Raw genomic sequence first — 17321 nt, 5'->3', positions numbered from 1 at the left:
AATAATAAATATTCATCGACCAAAGTAAAAATAATCTAGATAGTATAACATCATTTTATCGCGACCAAAATTAAACGCGACCGATTTCGAACGCGACTGATATCATCGTAAAACTCCGGCGGGGTTTCCCCATCTTCAGATGATGCGTTGTAGTGCGACAACGGCGGAGTAATTACGGGGGTTTCCCTCTGGTAAGCTAGCACGTTAGTGCGACCGCGGAGTGATTAGTCGGGGTTTCCTCTCTGATGATCGGGGTGCGTGACGATCGTGTAACCTGAGACTACATGGCGGGACTTCCCCTTTTATGCATACACGTTCCGTGTTATTTTGTGTATCATTGCGACATTTTACGCACTTGTAAACTATTTTTTAACGTTTTGGGGCGACTTTGCGATAGGGCGACTTTGTGATGGGGCGACTTTGCGATGGGGCGACTTTGCGTTGGGGCGACTTTGCGTTGGGGCGACTTTGCGATGGGGCGACTGTGTCGGGGCGACTTTGTTTTGGGGCGACTTTGCGATGGGGCGACTGTGTAAGGGGCGACTTTGTATGGGGCGACTTTGCGATGGGGCGACTTGACTAGCATCCGTACTAGGCTAGTAGGCCTACTAATTATTAATAGTAATAGCCTATGCCTAGCCTATTCGTCTTTTTAGGCTAGGCTAATAATTAATATAATAAATTAGGAATCATTAGATCCAATTACACTTTACCAATAAATATATTTTGTCAATACTCACCATTTTGATGGATCAATTTAAGACACTGAAAACGTATGATTAGGCCTAGGCCTAGTCGCAGTTGGTGTGGCCAACCAGCAGCAGCGATGGAAATTAAATGTTATGCTAGGTGGTATGGAACGCCTCCTCTGCCTTCAGTTCACATTTATCATGCAGTATACACCAATGGTCATGCAGTACACACCAATCGTCATGCAGTACACACCAAACATCATGCAGTACACACCAATCGTCATGCAGTACACACCAATCGTCATGCAGTACACACCAATCGTCATGCAGTACACACCAATCGTCATGCAGTACACACCAATCGTCATGCAGTACACACCAATCGTCATGCAGTACACACCAATCGTCATGCAGTACACACCAATCGTCATGCAGTACACACCAATCGCCATGCAGTACACACCACACACTACACATATATTATATCGCCACCTATCGACAAAATCGAATATCACGTGACGTTTATTAGACGGCTGTAAAACTAAGGCTATTCAAACATTTTACTACAGCAACTCACGCTGTCTACTACTACATCGCACGTGCTTTATGACTAAAATGGCTGGAAAAACTATTACAGAAATCTTGGAATAATCTATAAGACGTAAAGCACATCCATACAATCTAATATCATTTTAGTGCGAGTGCATTTTTAATAAAAACAAAATGAATGAAGAAAAAAATAGAAGGAGAATGTTAAATATGGAGTTTTTATTTAGTCGAGTTATACTGTTTGATTATTACCCCTAAAAATGTTGAGCATTATGTGGCACATGCAAGCGAAATTAGACATAAGTTGCATGTGTTGATTTGTAGAGACAGCCAAAAACAATAAAAGGCTGAGAAATTACATTTTTAAAATGTTTACAGACAATAATAGCTGAAACAGTATTTATTTACATTACCTTAGTGTTTTTCCATTTTGAGACAAATAAATAAATAAATTTTAACATTTTGTGTTCATTGAAATAAAACAATTAGAATACCCTTTTACTAAGGCGTTAACTTAAACGCCCTGTTTGTATTTGTCATTTCCTGCTACTTAACTTTAAAAGCATTTTTCTCAAACAAGCATTTTAAATCTTGGATTATAAAGTTTCAGTATTTGTGAAAATCTCAACTTTGAAAATTCCAACTTATGTCTGATTTCTCTTGCATGTGCCACATATAAATAGTACAAAGTGGACTACCGTAAATGGTCTAAATTTGACATAAAATAAAGATGGCCGACAGTTAATCTAGAAAAAAAATGAACTTACTTTTCTTGCACATTTAATTTCTTTGGTGAATTCTTTCTCTGTGTTTTTTGTTTTTTTTCATCCTCAATCACATCATCTCTTTCAAATCCTTTATTAACTTTGCCCCTTTTTGCAGGTAGTTTGGGACGTCATTCATTTGTGACATTCTTTCGAAATCTGGGACTGTCTTCTGCATTGTATGTGTTGGCAAGTAATGATGCATCCTGTTCTTTTTGTAGGTCAGCCCCTTCTTTTAGCTGTTCTAACTGATAAAAAACATTGACAAGATTTCACTCAATATCTATTTTTAAAATACAAGGAATCAGCCATTTTCTGACTGAATTTGGTTGGACTAGCAGTTTAAATGAACTCATTATTACCTCTCTACAACCTGACTGTGACACAGAGAATATGGTAAAGAATTGTAGAATGACAGAATTTGGCCATCACAAAGAAATTGGACTGAAAAACACATTTTCTATTATTACATAGCCAAATAACATGTGTTGGTTAAGGCTTTTGTCTCCGTTGGTTCTAATTTGAACTAGATTTGAACTCATCACGTTGGTGCTAAACTCTGTCTATTTTTGTGCCTAATTATAGTATACAGTATAATAGTGTATATATCTACATACAGTGTAGCGTAGTTGAAATGATTTGACCCACCTTTTATTCAAATTTTTAACATGATAACGTCATCAAAATTAAATATGAAGAACAGTTTCGGAAGATAATTGTTTTAGCAACAACATATTAAAATGTTGAAGAAATTCTGATACATAGAATCGAGATGCACGCTCTTTTAAATGTGATGAACTATGACGCAAAAACTATTTATTTAACTGGCCATATGACGACGTCACAACATCCGATTGGCAAAATGTTTACATGAATTTGTATCTACAATTCAACAGCTTCCATCAGGAGTATCACTTTTTATTCTGACAAGCTATAGCATATTGAAATTTACTGTAAAGATGAAAATAAGTGACCCACGTTATTCAAATTTTTTGATGTGATTAAAATAGTTGTAACTCATCTGAAAGACAATTGATTAACCTAGACAATTGATTAACCTAGACAATATTAAAAACTGGGGGAAAATGGAATACTAATAAGCAGAATGCCTTCTATTAAAGGCGATGAGCTATGAAAAAATGGAAAAAAATCTTTTTTTTTTCATTCAAGTAGCCATATGATGACTTCAGACACTGAATTTTTAAAAATCTCAATTACAGATTGCCGAAAGAGGCAAGACAGGTAGACGCTACACAAAAAATGACAAGTTACTAGCACTAGCTTTGCATTACCAATGTCCAAGAGCCTATAAATTTCTTCGCAACATCTTTGTATTACCACATGACCAGTCTTTAAGAAAGTGGTTGAGGGGAATAGATATGAAACCAGGATTTAACGAGGCAACGTTTACATCGCTGAAAACACGTTGCAGCATGTTCAGTGATGAGGATAAAGTATGTGTATTAATGGTTGATGAAATGAGTATCAAAGGTGCTCTACATTATGATGTCCAAAAAGATATAATTGAAGGTATGGAAGATTTTGGCAATCTTGGAAGAACCAAAAAAGAACCTGCAACTCAGGCCCTGGTTTTCATGGTTAGAGGGATGAAAACGAAATGGAAACAACCTTTGGGTTATTTTCTGTCTGTAGGGGCAACGTCAGGTTACAGACAAATTATTCTATTAAAGGAGTGCATTACTTTGCTACAAAGGACTGGGCTCATTGTTAAGGCTGTTATAGCCGACCAGGGGTCAAACAACAGAAAAATGTTTAATAATTAGGGGTAAATGAGAATAAGCCTTACATAGAATGGATGGATGGTACTGATGAAAAGCAGAAAATATTTTTTATGTATGACCCACCGCACCTTCTAAAAAATATAAGAAATAATTTAAAGCGTCATGTGTTTGTCATTAATGAAAATGAAATAAAATGGAACCATATAGTTGAGTTTTATGACAACGACTCAAAACTACCCTTAAGAATGGCTCCCAAATTAACGTCCAAACACATAGTGTGGCTTCAGGGATTTATACATATGCTTCACTTGGTAAAATCAAACCAGAGGTCGTTCACCCTGCAGAATTTATTGATAAATTTGACAAACTCTTTGATAGTTGTAACTCACGTAATTTTAATAATAAGGTGAAATATTGAAGGCCAGTTGCTGAAAATTCACTGCATATTCCATTTTGGAATGAATGTATTGAGTGGATACAATCGTGGAAAGTGAAGGATGGGTCTATTTTAAAAATTGCTTGCATAAATGGATGGGTATTAACTTTGAATTCAATGATACAATTATTTAACGATCTCAAGATAAATTATAATTTTAAATTTATGTTAACAAGATACAAGATACAAGAAAACTTGAGGCAAGTCGCTTAAATCAAGATTGCTTAGAAAACCTATTTTCTATTATCAAGGGTAGTGGTGGGCATCGGTACAACCCCAGTGCAAATGAATTTAGGGCAGCGTTGAAACAGGTTAATATAATAATAATGTAATGAAATGATGATCCTGCTGGGCAATCATAACTGTGAACCCGATGTGGATGAAATGCTAGAATTACCTATTCAAGCAAAATCAAAGTCTAAGAATGTCCCACCTGTATTATATGATACAGAAGAATTAGGAGATACCTTATGTCAGGGGATTAGGGATTATCAGCAAACAGAGCAAAACAGTATTGTTTATGTAAGTGGTTATTTGAGCAAAGTTATTTTAAGCAAACATAAATGTGAACATTGTAAATCTGCACTTCAAAAAGATTCATGCTTTGTTGACGATCCGTCGCAATTGTTAATTTCCTTTAAAGCATATGATAATGTTAGTTCTGACTTTGGGTCACTCGTTACACCAACTGATAATTTGGTAAATATTGTAAGTGTATGTGAAACGATTTTCATCAAATATTTTAATAATTATTTGCATGTTGGAAACATTCGAGCCAACATAAAAAAGAGAATTTTGCGAACCTTAAATGAATTTGATAAACATTTAAAATTATGTGCACCAATTATAGAAAATGATTTAATCTCCTTGTTTGTTAGATTACGATTATTTTATGCTGTCAAATTTTATAACAGAACATATGCCGAACAAAAGAAATGTACATCAAAAAACAGAAAGTTAATAAAAATATCTCATTTGTAATGTACGATATGCATGCGTGTTTATGAGTTTTTATTATGGTTTGTATATTAAGCCTACAACCCAACAAAATATGAATTGACCTATATTGACCCGGGCTGGTATAAAAAGTGTCAAGGTGCTGGAAGTTGAGTCGAAAATAATAGGCCTCCTGTACACAATACTTTATTGCTTTGCTTCTTTTCTCGATTTCCTTTTAAATCATTCATTTGATCGTTTGAAACTACACTAATTTAAAAAAAACATAACAAACGTTGGTATTTGGTGAAAATACATTATATATTAATTTATTCTTAACTGATACTCGATTGTTTAAATTATTTTCTGGACGAAAAAAGTTCGCCACAATGCTTTATTTTATATGTTTTGATATTCAGACTGCAATTTATACATCCGCCCTTATGTTACAAATTTCCAATGCAAAAATCGCGGATTACTCATTCTTGTGATATATATTCTTTGGCTTAAGAGAGGCCGGCACAATTATGGCCAAAATAGGCCAAAATAGCACAAAAACAATAGTCTGGGAGCCCAGAAGGTTTTAATTAGCAATTTGAGTACAAAAGGTTTGAGGTGTGGAGTATGTAGATATGGTCTATGGGACCCAGAAATGGCAATTCTTAAGTGACGGGTCCTGTTCAATTTTAAAGGGGAACCACTCAAATTACCCCTAAAATAAAAATAAAATTGGATTTAATTAGCATATCGAGTACATGGACCCATGGAACTATAATATAAGATAGTTCAATGATGGACCAAAAATTAAAATTTTCTCTGACCTATCAGGAATCAATATTCATAATTCTTAAATATGACCATTCCTGTGCTAAATTAACTTAAGAACGCCCTTAATTAGAAATTTAATTAGCATTTTGAGTACATCAACAAAATTCACACCACACATACTTAAGGATTCATAATTCTTAAGTTTGAAATCCAGGGCCAAAGCCACTTAAGAATGGGTCAAAGGTCAAAATAATCAAAAATCGGTCGGTTACCATTATTGAAATGCTTTTGATATTCGTAAAACTAAATCTACTCACTAATTATTTTAATTGATGTGTTATTGGGGAGGCGTTCCGGGCATTTATTCAAATAAATACCATCTTGGTATAATTAATACATTATTCCGCGACACAGTGAGCCGTTTTTGCCTAAGAAGGAAGACGTTTTAGATGGCTTGCAACATGGGCAGAAGTATCCCAGGGTCCTAACGGGACACAGATAGCGCACAGTATACAAAAGTACTGGCAGCTTACTCAACAACTCTGCTATCTGGGTTTCATTCGATTTCAAACAAAAGCTCTTATAATCAGTTCTCTCAATGTAATTTTATATACTTATTTCCCACAATATACTCCTATGTTTTATGAATATATTTAATTTGATCTTTATGTACTTCTATACCTTCACAAGCGCGGTTTGAAAATAAACACCAAAAAAAAAATGGCTATCGTCACCAAGCACCAGCAGGGAGTTGTTTTTTAAACCAATCATGCAGGGAAGTTGCAAGGTGATTGACACACCTTACAGTGAACCCGGAAATTACTTCTACCGCGCGTAGAGTTAAAATTTACTGATTGAAATCAGAAATTTTCTTATAAAACCCTTTATAATTTCTTCCTAAGATAGAAATATAGAACAATAGTGGAAACTAATGTTATCAAATCTACGTTTTACGGTACATCTGAGATAGATAAGGTAGGTATCCAAGGCGGAGATTTGTCCCGAAGTTTTTCCATTGTGCTCGCCTATGTCAGAATTAACCATAATTTATATATAGATACCATGCATTTATTGTGTCAGCATCCTCGTTGTCATTAAGACAGTCAAGGAGTGAGAGTGGTTGATTCTTCAATTTTGTATCTTTAATGCTTGTTCTTCTTGAAAAATGTTCATATATGGAGGTTTCTCATACATTAAACTGCTGCGGGCCATACGTTATTCACGTGGTTAGACGTTCCTTGGTTTTTCTTAGATGTTTCGAAATATGAGAAGCAATCTTTCAATGCCATTTTGTGAGTCATATCGCCAAGCCAAGGAACCAATTTAAGGAGTGAGATTGTTAGAAGTGACCAAGAGGTTTTTGATGTTTACAGCATCTTATGATTTTTATCTCCTTCAAGCTACTAAATGTTTTTAGTTTCATTTTCATTTCAGGGAGTCAACAACCAGACTTTGCTCACAAACTTCAAAAAGCTTCAACTCCTTTTTTTATTATCTCTGTTTAATATATATTTCTTGACTTCTTTTAAAATTATTACTAAGACAATGTTTAAAAAAATGTTGATTTTGTTATGTATCTTGAAGGATTTGTGTGTTTTGTGTTGAAGAGTGAGTTCAATGGGATATCTAGTTTGATTTCCTCATCTTAAGTAATGCCAACAAGATCACCAACACATTTTAACTGTTTTCCTTCTGTTCTAGAGCATGATCCAGGAAAAGAGCACTATTTAAATACAGATTTTTTTTTCTTTACATTCAAATTAATTACAATCTTTTATTCACTGTTAATGGGTCATCTACATCAAGCCAAGCTGGTTCAGTTGTGTTAGATGGCAATGTATCAGACGACCATATAAATGAAAACCAGTCATGGGCAAAACAAATCTGCAAGATACCTTCCTAATAATATAGGTTATAATTACCATCAAATCTCACTCTGACATTTACTACTTTTAGCCAAATCAGAAATCTTCAATTAATACGTTTATAGAAGTTCAAAGTGGCAAACAATATTTGAAAATGTGAGTTTAGAAAAGAACTGAATGCATTATATAATTATCCTAGTGAACGCCAGGCTAGTGATCTGGAGGTTGTTGGAGTCCCACATTACTTAAGTATTAATGATGTATTCTTAGTAAAAGTGAAAATTACATCAGAGTAGGGCTAAAACATCTGACCAATATTTATACATCCTTGTAAGTAATGTAAATAGCTATTCTCTATGTCAATGGTGAATAACTTTACTTCTGGTCATTTTCTTACAAAATATTGCATTACAATATATTTTGGGTGACTTTAATGACCTAGATCTAGCTGAGCTGGAAGTGAATGTTGGACTATCGCAAGTTGTTAACTTCGCTACGCGAAAGGATGCCCTGTTGGACAAGATATTTTTGAGTCGTGCTGATCTTTACCATCTTCCGGAACGCTTAGCGCCACTGGGTCGGAGTGACCATAATGCCATCCTATTGGAACCACTGATTGAATTACCTCAGCACAAGCGTCTATCAGTGCGTTCTCAGCCATATCGTGACTCCTCTGTTTTGTCCTTTGGTCAATGGGTTACAACCCATGAGTGGAATGATGTGCTGAATATTGAGGACGTCAATCGAAAAACCAAAATGTTCTCTTCAATTTTGAATGGTGCTTTTAACAAGATCTTTCCTGTGCTGATTAGGAACAAGCGCACTGCTGACAAGCCCTGGATGTCCGACAAGATTCGAAGATTAATTGACTCTAGACAAACTTTGTTTCGTAGGTTTGGTAGAACGGATGAGTGGCGTTCAATTCGCAACTTAGTCCAAGATTGTATTAGAAAGGCAAAAAACAAATATTATTGTAATTCCTTATTAAGTCTTAAACGTAACAACCCTGCCATGTGGCATAAAGGTATTAAACAACTATGTAATCTTAAGACTAAAAATTCTAATTTCACCTTGCCTGGGCTGTCCAAAGTTGAAACTGCCTCTGAGATTAATGCCCATTTCTCTAGTGTTTGTAATGCCATCCCTCCTCTTAATTTAAACGATTTGCCTGCTTATCTCCCAGCCCCTGGGCCACCACCTTTAATATATGCTGGTCAGGTCCTAAAAGCCCTTTGTAATCTTAAGCCTAACAAAGCTGGCCATCCAGATGAACCCCCTATTAAATTATATCGAGATTTTGCTCCTGAACTTGCTGAGCCTGTTGCGGATATCTTCAATCATGCATTGAAGGATGGTGTTTTCCACGACCTTTGGAAAAGGGCTACTGCAGTTCCCATTACTTATTTACGATGCTTGTGTTGATTGCTGCAGACGATGGAAATATGTGGATGACCTCACCCTTGGGGAGGTCGTTCGCAAAGGTGATTTGCCTTCCATGCAATCCCTGTTAGATGATCTGAGTGTTTGGTGTTCATCCAATAACATGATACCCAAACCCTCCAAATGCCATATCTTGGTTGTCAATTTTCTTAAGGACAAGTCGGACGATATTATATCGCCTTCTTTTAGTCTGAGTGGTTCCATTTTACAAGTAGTTGATCACATGACGCTTCTTGGTGTAATCATTCAAAATGACCTGAAATGGGAACTTAACACTAATAATATTGTGTCTAGAGCTTCTAGACGTTTATTTTCCTTGTGTATTTTGAAAAAAGTTGGAATCTTAATTAATGATCTGTTGACTGTTTATATGGCTTATATAAGACCTATTTTAGAATATGCTGCCCCTGTTTGGCATGGCGCTATCACTAAGGATATGTCCAAGTCTATTGAAAAGGTACAAAAGAGAGCATTGCGAATCATGCTAGGTAACAACTACTTGTGCTATGATCATGCATTGTCTGTTACTGGTTTACCTACTCTTGTTGAGAGAAGAAACAAACTGGTGTTGTCTTTCGGGGAAGGCTTACTAAAATCCGAGCTGTTTAGAGAATTACTTCCCCCTCTTCATAAGCCAGCTCGGTCTCTCAGATTCAACCGATTTCTAGAAGTACCTCATTGTAAAACCAGCAGACTTAGGTCGTCTCCAGTTCCCACCATGGTAGATATAATTAATAGGCATCACTAGCTCTTTTTTTAGATATGTTATAAGTGAATGTTTTAAGGTTTTTTATTCATGTATGGTTTATAATTTTATGGTACGATATCTAATTTTAATAAGATGTTTCTATTTTTATAGCAATTTTAACTAATTTTTATTTATTTGTAATACAATTCATTTCAGTCTTTGACTGTCGTTTTGTAATATATTTTTATATACCGATTAAATAAAATAAAAATAAATAAATAAAAATATATAAATATGTATGGTCTGAGCAATTTGAAACCATTTTTAAATTTCCATGACTAGCCGTTTTTTAGATACAGTGCGAGTCAAGGTCAAGGGTCACTAGTAAAGAAAAATAGCATTTCCGGTTACATTTAGTTAAAATGGTCTATTAGAACGAATATAAATATATTTATTCCGAGTATTTTGATACCAATATCTTGTCAATATACCAAAGGGTTATGGAGATATGACCAGAGACTACTGAATATAAATCCTTGTAAGCTATTCTCTATGTCAAAGGTCAATAACTTTGCTTCCGGACATTTTTTAACAAAATATTGCATTACAATAAATATAAATATATATGGTCTGAGCAATTTGAGACCATTTTAAAATTTTTAAGACCAGCCGTTTTTAAGATACAGTACGAGTCAAGGTCAAGGGTCAATAGTACAGAAAATAGCATTTCCGGTTGCATTGAGTAAAAATGTTCAATTACAACGAATATAAATATATATATTCCGAGGAATTTTGATACCAATAACCAAAGGGTTATGGAGATATGGCCATTTGGTCGCCATTTTGAACTTGGGGCAGTTACCATGGTTACAGGATCGTAAAAATTTGTTACCTAGCATTTTTGGTATCCTAGAACCATAATAAAGTAAAATCAAGTGCCTACGGAACCCCTATTTTCATACATGAGGAACCTTACTAGTAAATCCTACATAATGACACATGGGCAGAAGTCAGTTATTTTTTTCTTTTAATCACACCTTAATTTAACTATCTAATAAAAACTGCTGCTGAATCGATCAGTAATTTCCAATAGCCATTGTTGAAACCTCAATTACAATATTAATTTGTTTAAATAGTTTATAGATTTTTTCAAAATAAGTTCTCTGTACAAAGAGGAAAACAAATAAAAGTGGTCTGATGCTAAACATCATTTAAATTGTCAATTTTTTTTAACCATGATTGAATTAAAATTAAATTAAATGCATAAATAAGAATTCAATCCAACTTGCCCCTAAACTAACTCGGGTTTGATTGAGGTCGGGTTGAATTGAGATCAAGTTGGCGTGAGGCTGTGTTGAAGTGCATACAGAATAACATCAACATCATACAAGCGTAGGTTTTGAGTTTCTTACTTCTCGATTTAAAATTTAAATTGTTATAACCTGATTATTGTTACTTTTTTGCTATAAGATCTCTGCAAAATACAGTATATTTAGATATTTGCTTATTGTTATAACTAATTCAGGATAAGAACATGCCAATCAATTCTAAGGCACATATCTAAATATCCTTTGTAGAGCAAAGTCCTACTACACTCAGAACCAGCTGTGCAAATGAAAGGAATATTATCATTATAGCCCCAATGTCAACTATTCTACAAAAGCTTTAACATATTGTATTTCAGAAATAAATTAGCAATATACAATCTTCTCTACTTTATAAATTAATACTGATGCCTCACAGATTCACTCTGCAACAAAGTTGTCGGTTGTTCAAATATTAAATCCCATATAAGCAAGAAAGAAGAAAATGCAGACGATAATGACAGCTGCCCCAATAAACATCAGCCAGACTGGGTATTCAACTATGAACAAGAAAAATAAAACAATGTTAATTTAAAAATATTCATCTTGCAACAAGAACCCTCCAACCCACAAACTCTTCAATAAAAAATCTCTAATAATTGTTATACAGGGCTGGATCATAGAGGTATAAAAATAGGAGAGAGCTTGAATGTATTGTTGCGCGTTAACAGGATGTCGCCATGGTATTTTCAAAGTCAAAGCCTTGTGCCAACAGCGCAGACTTTATTACCAAGGTCAGCCGCCGCCTCTAGTCAGCTCTCTACCGTAGAGGAGGTGAGAGCCTTAAATATACACAAAAAAACACATATACCATACTACTATTGTTTGTCAAAATGTTTGCTTCCCGCTTAAAAATCCCTAAATATTGATAACAAACACGTTTACATATGACATTTTAGGGAAATTTTTTCCTTATAGTCGTTACTGTAATTTACTTGCTGTTTATGCAATATATATATTTACTATAAAATTTTGATTTAGCTTTTCATTTATTTTTTGTATATCCATTGAGATCCAGCCACTGACTGATACCCACAGCATTGTCATTTTTTCAGTAATTTGCCTTTGGATTTACTATAAAATATTAATATACATCGTCATACAGCTGTAATTTTGTTTATTTTGGTTATTACTTTACATTCTTACATTAGTTGTTGGGCTGCCGGCCAAAGATATTGACGAAATACATTAGACATATTTTCGTGGGTTTGTTTAATGGATGCGGAGAGGTATACGATTACGAACTGTGACTAGGCCTATAGTTTTAGGCTAGGGCTGGAGTAGTCCTATCATAGTTATTATAATCTAGGCTATTATTATAATCATCCTTACTATGAGCAGCCATTTTATCTCCTCTGCATGCAGATTAAACAAGCATGTGACGTCGCATCGTCGATATCAGGAGCCATGTGCAGTGACTCGGAACGCGACCATGTGGAGGCACACTGCGCGTAAGATGCGATTAACATTGTGTAACGTGTTGTGCTATATGGGGAGGTGGCGGGCTACGTAATTACAAAGGCTTGTCTTTGGAGCTCTCTCCTTCTATTTTTATACTTCCATGGGTGGATGTATACGACAAGGCTTGCCATTTATATGAACATACAAGAGCAACACTCCACATTTTTAACTTTGTTCTGAATTACAAACACTACATAGGATATACTGTATGTGTACTAGGGATGTTGTATTAGAGTATTTAGTTTGCCAAAATAAAATCAATTGTAAACTGAATCATTACTTGGGACTTTTCTATTTGCGCTATGTCGACTGATACCGTATTATACCCTATATCATTCTGGTGATATGCTCATGCGCAACTGCCAAATTTAAAAACTTGTTTAGTGGCATTTTGCTGTTTTCTCTCTGAACGAGTACTAGTGGACATAATAATCACATTGCAAAATCATGAAAGAGAATCTTGCGATAATTTTTTAAGGAATGTAGTAAAAGGCATTAAATTATATTTACAAACTGTGAATTTTCAGTGGTTATTTTAAAGAAAGCATTTAATACTACAGGTTATGGTGTGGGTCTTAAAATTAAGGATCTAGGCCAGGCCAAAACAGTGTAATAACACCTTGTGCACTAGGGATTACAAGGTCTTTACATCATACTGGCACATGAAGAATGTCCACTTAATTAAACGTTTGAATTGAAAAGTTCCTATTATTGATCTACTAAACTTACTTGGACTAAATACCGGTGTTATTTTCATTGACTTATCAGGAGATACACTTAAGAGAGCAGCATCTAATTCTCCAAGAATTTTACGTGTCCTTTTCGTAATTGGAACAAATGATAGACCAGTTACAAATATACTGTGTACACTATTAACTGCATGCAATTTCTGTAAAATAAATGGGGTGTTTATTCGTACAAATACGGTAGTTAAACTATTTTAATCATTTCATTTCCCTTTATATAGTTAAGAAATTAAAACATACCTTTAAACTAAAGGCTACATATACTGCAATTGATCCTGTCATTGTTCCAACTCCAACATAATGACCTCCGTGGCTAAGAATGAAAAATACATTTTAGATTTTGATGCAGTATACCCAATACCCAATATATCCAACACCGACCTTTTGGTAATTTCCATACAAACTATACAATTACAACTACATTTTTATCTGAATCTAAAGCACTTTTCTCACTTTAAATATTCATCATTTTCAGCACATATCGAATTAAAATAAGAGTCTTTAAGTGAATCTTAAAATACAGTAAATTTATTTATTTCTTTGCAATTTCTTTAAAGAGGTTAACCCTTCCAGCTGAATCCTCAGGTTAGATCCATGAATCCAATATAACATCTATTATACTTAAGTACAACATACAATAAAAAAAAATACATTATATTTAACAATAAACAGAAAAGTACAAAAACCAAGACACATCATTCTCTAACATTCATTGCTCTAATGGCAGATGATTATTTCTTTTTCTTAATTATTTCCTACGCCTGTCTTCCCATAATTTCTTTTTACACTAAATATTTCCATGTCACTGGTACACACTTCATCAATCATATGATTAAGCGTTTGTAAGGCAATTTGATTTCGAGGGGTGGGAAAGAGTCCATGTTTTCACTGTTATTTAGAAAAAATGAAGAGGGTACAATTATGGTATACATAAAACACTATGCCTTACAAATTTCAATAGAGATACAGTATTTAATCTAAATTAAAATGTTCCCATCTGTGTATCAAAGGAGGCAGAAATGGGATATCAGAATTAAAAATAGAAACCAAAGGAGTATACAGAGCAATATCATTTGAATCAGTTTACGCGCGCACAAATATGACAAATGTTAACACTATATACACTTCAACAAAAAATAACTCTCATTTTTATTACAATACTTATTCCTGGCAAACATACAACCACATTTATTTATTTTTTTTTGGGCTTGTTTAAGAGAGTTGTAAACCCAAAATCAGTTTCCGGCCATAGACTTTAACCTGATTCGCCCTGCATAACCCGAACGCACTATGTACTATGTTTCTCCAGTGTTCTTGCCTCCAGTGTTTGTAAATCAAAAGGAATTGATTCCCGGCCCACCGTACAGTGTCGTTTTCCCACAAGCTACGCTACCTACGCAACGTAAACGTTACGCAAAGACGTAAACAACTTGACCATTCACAAGCGATTAATTATGTGTCAACTCGCTTGTGTTGGGTCTACGTCCTCGCCGCGCGTTACTTCTCCAGTGGGAACCAAGTGCGTAGGTTAAATCAAACCTGCTCGGTTTGCTCGTCAACGTTAGTTGCCGTAGACTTTGACCTTGTTCACCCCGACATACTTATATGTTTTCCTTTGTTCTTTCGTTGTAGCGATGTTTGCAGCACTGTTGCGTCGACTGTTCCCACTTGTGATTATGCAATACGGCACTTTGCATCGATACATTGTTTGTTTCTATTTTGTTGACAGTTGACAAAATTGCAATAGGGACGATTCGTGATGTTTTCATAAAAAAATAGGGGGTCAGGACCCCCGTGAACCCCCACTGGATGCGCCCCTGAGTAGTGGTATTTCCTGAAATAGAAGAAATAGCTAGTTAATTTTAACTTACCTAACAGCAATACAAGAAAGAATATCTTGACCTGTTGAAACAGATAGTTGTGGAATGAACTTTGTTGTGTCCCACTTTGTTATGTAACTGGGTTGAGATTTCCGTGACTGAATGTGTGGTATGTGAAGAGTAAACATGCTACATTCTGTCGTTTTACCTGCCACCAAGCCAAACCTGCAATAGTAACAGAACACTGACGTGTTATTGAAACCAAGGTAATCCAACAACGGGAATCAATCAGGACACTATTCTCAACTTGCCAAGCTAGGAACGTGTTAACTCTCCTTTGATTGACTGTGTTTTTTTACTGCTTTCCTCACTGATGCCGTGAGTACAGAGTATATTGAAATCAAACAAAAATGTATTCACAATGTTGTTTGTTACGTTGGCATTGATGAGTGTAGGTGCTAACAAGTAGTATTGCAAAAGGCAAGAGGATTGTACCAAAATTGTACACATTCCCCTCTCCCCAAATTAGGTGTTTGTTTTAAAGCAAGCCAAATAGCCAAACTTGTATGAAACCTTTATCTTTTTGGGAAACACAGCATCCATGGTTTGAATGCCTTGTTAAAACATTCTTTTTGCCTCGTTAACAGAAAATGTAGCCTCAATTAAATTTCAGCATTTATCTGTTCCGATATACTGTAATACACATCATATACAAAAGAAAAATAATTATTATATTGCATTGTATTTAGGGATCTACACTTACACCAAAAAGTATAATCCTGAATTTGTTTCTTTTTCATTATCACCCACTGATAGTAAAAACAAGTAACATGCACTGTTCATGATATACTTCCTTAAGAAGTGGCTTCTACTCTCACTCAACAAGGTTCAAGACTCACCCAATCTATATGGTCTCCCAAAAACACACAAAGAATCTTTATCTGTAAGGCCTATATTATCAGCAACGGGTACATATAAATATAAATTAGCACAGTGGTTGGATGAAAAACTGAAACCATTAGCAAGCAATGACTTTAACATCTCTGATATTTTTATTTTGCTAAAGAAATTCGCTCAATATCCATAAGTTCCAATGACCTTCTAGTTTCATATGATGATGTCTCACTTTAAAAAAAAACGTTCCCTTGGATGAAACTATCAATACCCTGGCTGACAAAGCATTTGGGAATGATTGGTTGAATGTGCAATTCGGTCTGTCGATTGATAAACAAGACCTTTCAATTGCCACAAAAAATCAAATTTTTCAATATCACGGTGACCTATAAGAACAAGTCGATGGTGTAGCCATGGGTTCTCCACTAGGACCACTAATGGCTAACATATTTATGTGCAACATTGAAAAGACCATTGAAGATGCCATCTTTCTATCGAAGATATGTTGACGACAAGATTGTGTTCATGCCCAGCCATGATGATGCATACAGGGAGTTGTTTTACAACTCCCTGGTTGAAACCAAACATGCAGGGAACTTGCAAGGTGATTGACACACCTTACCGTGAACCCGGAAATTACTTCTACCGCGCATAGAGTTAAAATTTACTGATTGAAATCAGAAAATTTTCTTATAAAACCCTTTATAATATCTTCCTAAGATAGAAATATGGAACAATAGCGTCGATGTGAAAACTAATGTTATCAAATCTACGTTTCGCGGTACATCTGAGATAGATAAGGTAGGTATCCATGGCGGAGATTTGTACCGAAGTTTTTGCATTGTGCTCGCCTATGTCAGAATTAACCATAATTAATATATAGATGCCTATGAAATCATGCCAGTGTTCACTAGTAGGAAGATAGGTGAAATCTTAAAAGCAAAAGAAAGGACAACCAAAGCTTGTTAACCAGCAATGTGTTGTGGACAATTTTCAATGTGGTTTGTGTGCTGCAAGTATTCATTTTTTGTATAAAAGTAATCAAAATATGCACATTTTCCATACAATTAGCTTCATAATTAAAAATTGTCAATACAAGTTGGGTAGCAATGGGTAGCATATTGTGTATGCTTTCATTTGATAGCATACAGTTTGT

General features: G+C 35.0%; 2 protein-coding genes across 2 annotated transcripts in view; both read right to left on the bottom strand.

Annotated features, from left to right (window-relative positions):
- LOC144845556 (coiled-coil domain-containing protein 130 homolog) overlaps nucleotides 1-882 on the bottom strand; it is a 35487-nt gene extending 34605 nt beyond the window's left edge. Inside the window, exon 1 of the mRNA XM_078702970.1 lies at nucleotides 741-882. Within this exon, the coding sequence (XP_078559096.1) occupies nucleotides 741-743 (3 nt within the window). The 5' untranslated portion in view covers nucleotides 744-882. The remainder of the gene's footprint in view (nucleotides 1-740) is intronic.
- Nucleotides 883-10890: 10008 nt separating this feature from the next.
- Nucleotides 10891-17321, bottom strand: part of LOC144845555 (guanine nucleotide-exchange factor SEC12-like) — a 32532-nt gene continuing 26101 nt past the window's right edge. The window contains exons 7-10 of the mRNA XM_078702969.1: nucleotides 15323-15496; nucleotides 13692-13764; nucleotides 13435-13594; nucleotides 10891-11744 (exon numbers count right to left, since the gene is read on the bottom strand). Coding sequence (XP_078559095.1) covers nucleotides 11653-11744; nucleotides 13435-13594; nucleotides 13692-13764; nucleotides 15323-15496 — 499 coding nt within the window. The 3' untranslated portion in view covers nucleotides 10891-11652. The remainder of the gene's footprint in view (nucleotides 11745-13434; nucleotides 13595-13691; nucleotides 13765-15322; nucleotides 15497-17321) is intronic.

Source organism: Antedon bifida, chromosome 6 (assembly GCF_963402885.1).
Source record: "Antedon bifida chromosome 6, ecAntBifi1.1, whole genome shotgun sequence".
NCBI lineage: Eukaryota > Metazoa > Echinodermata > Crinoidea > Comatulida > Antedonidae > Antedon > Antedon bifida.
This window is presented reverse-complemented; position numbering and strand designations above follow the sequence as displayed.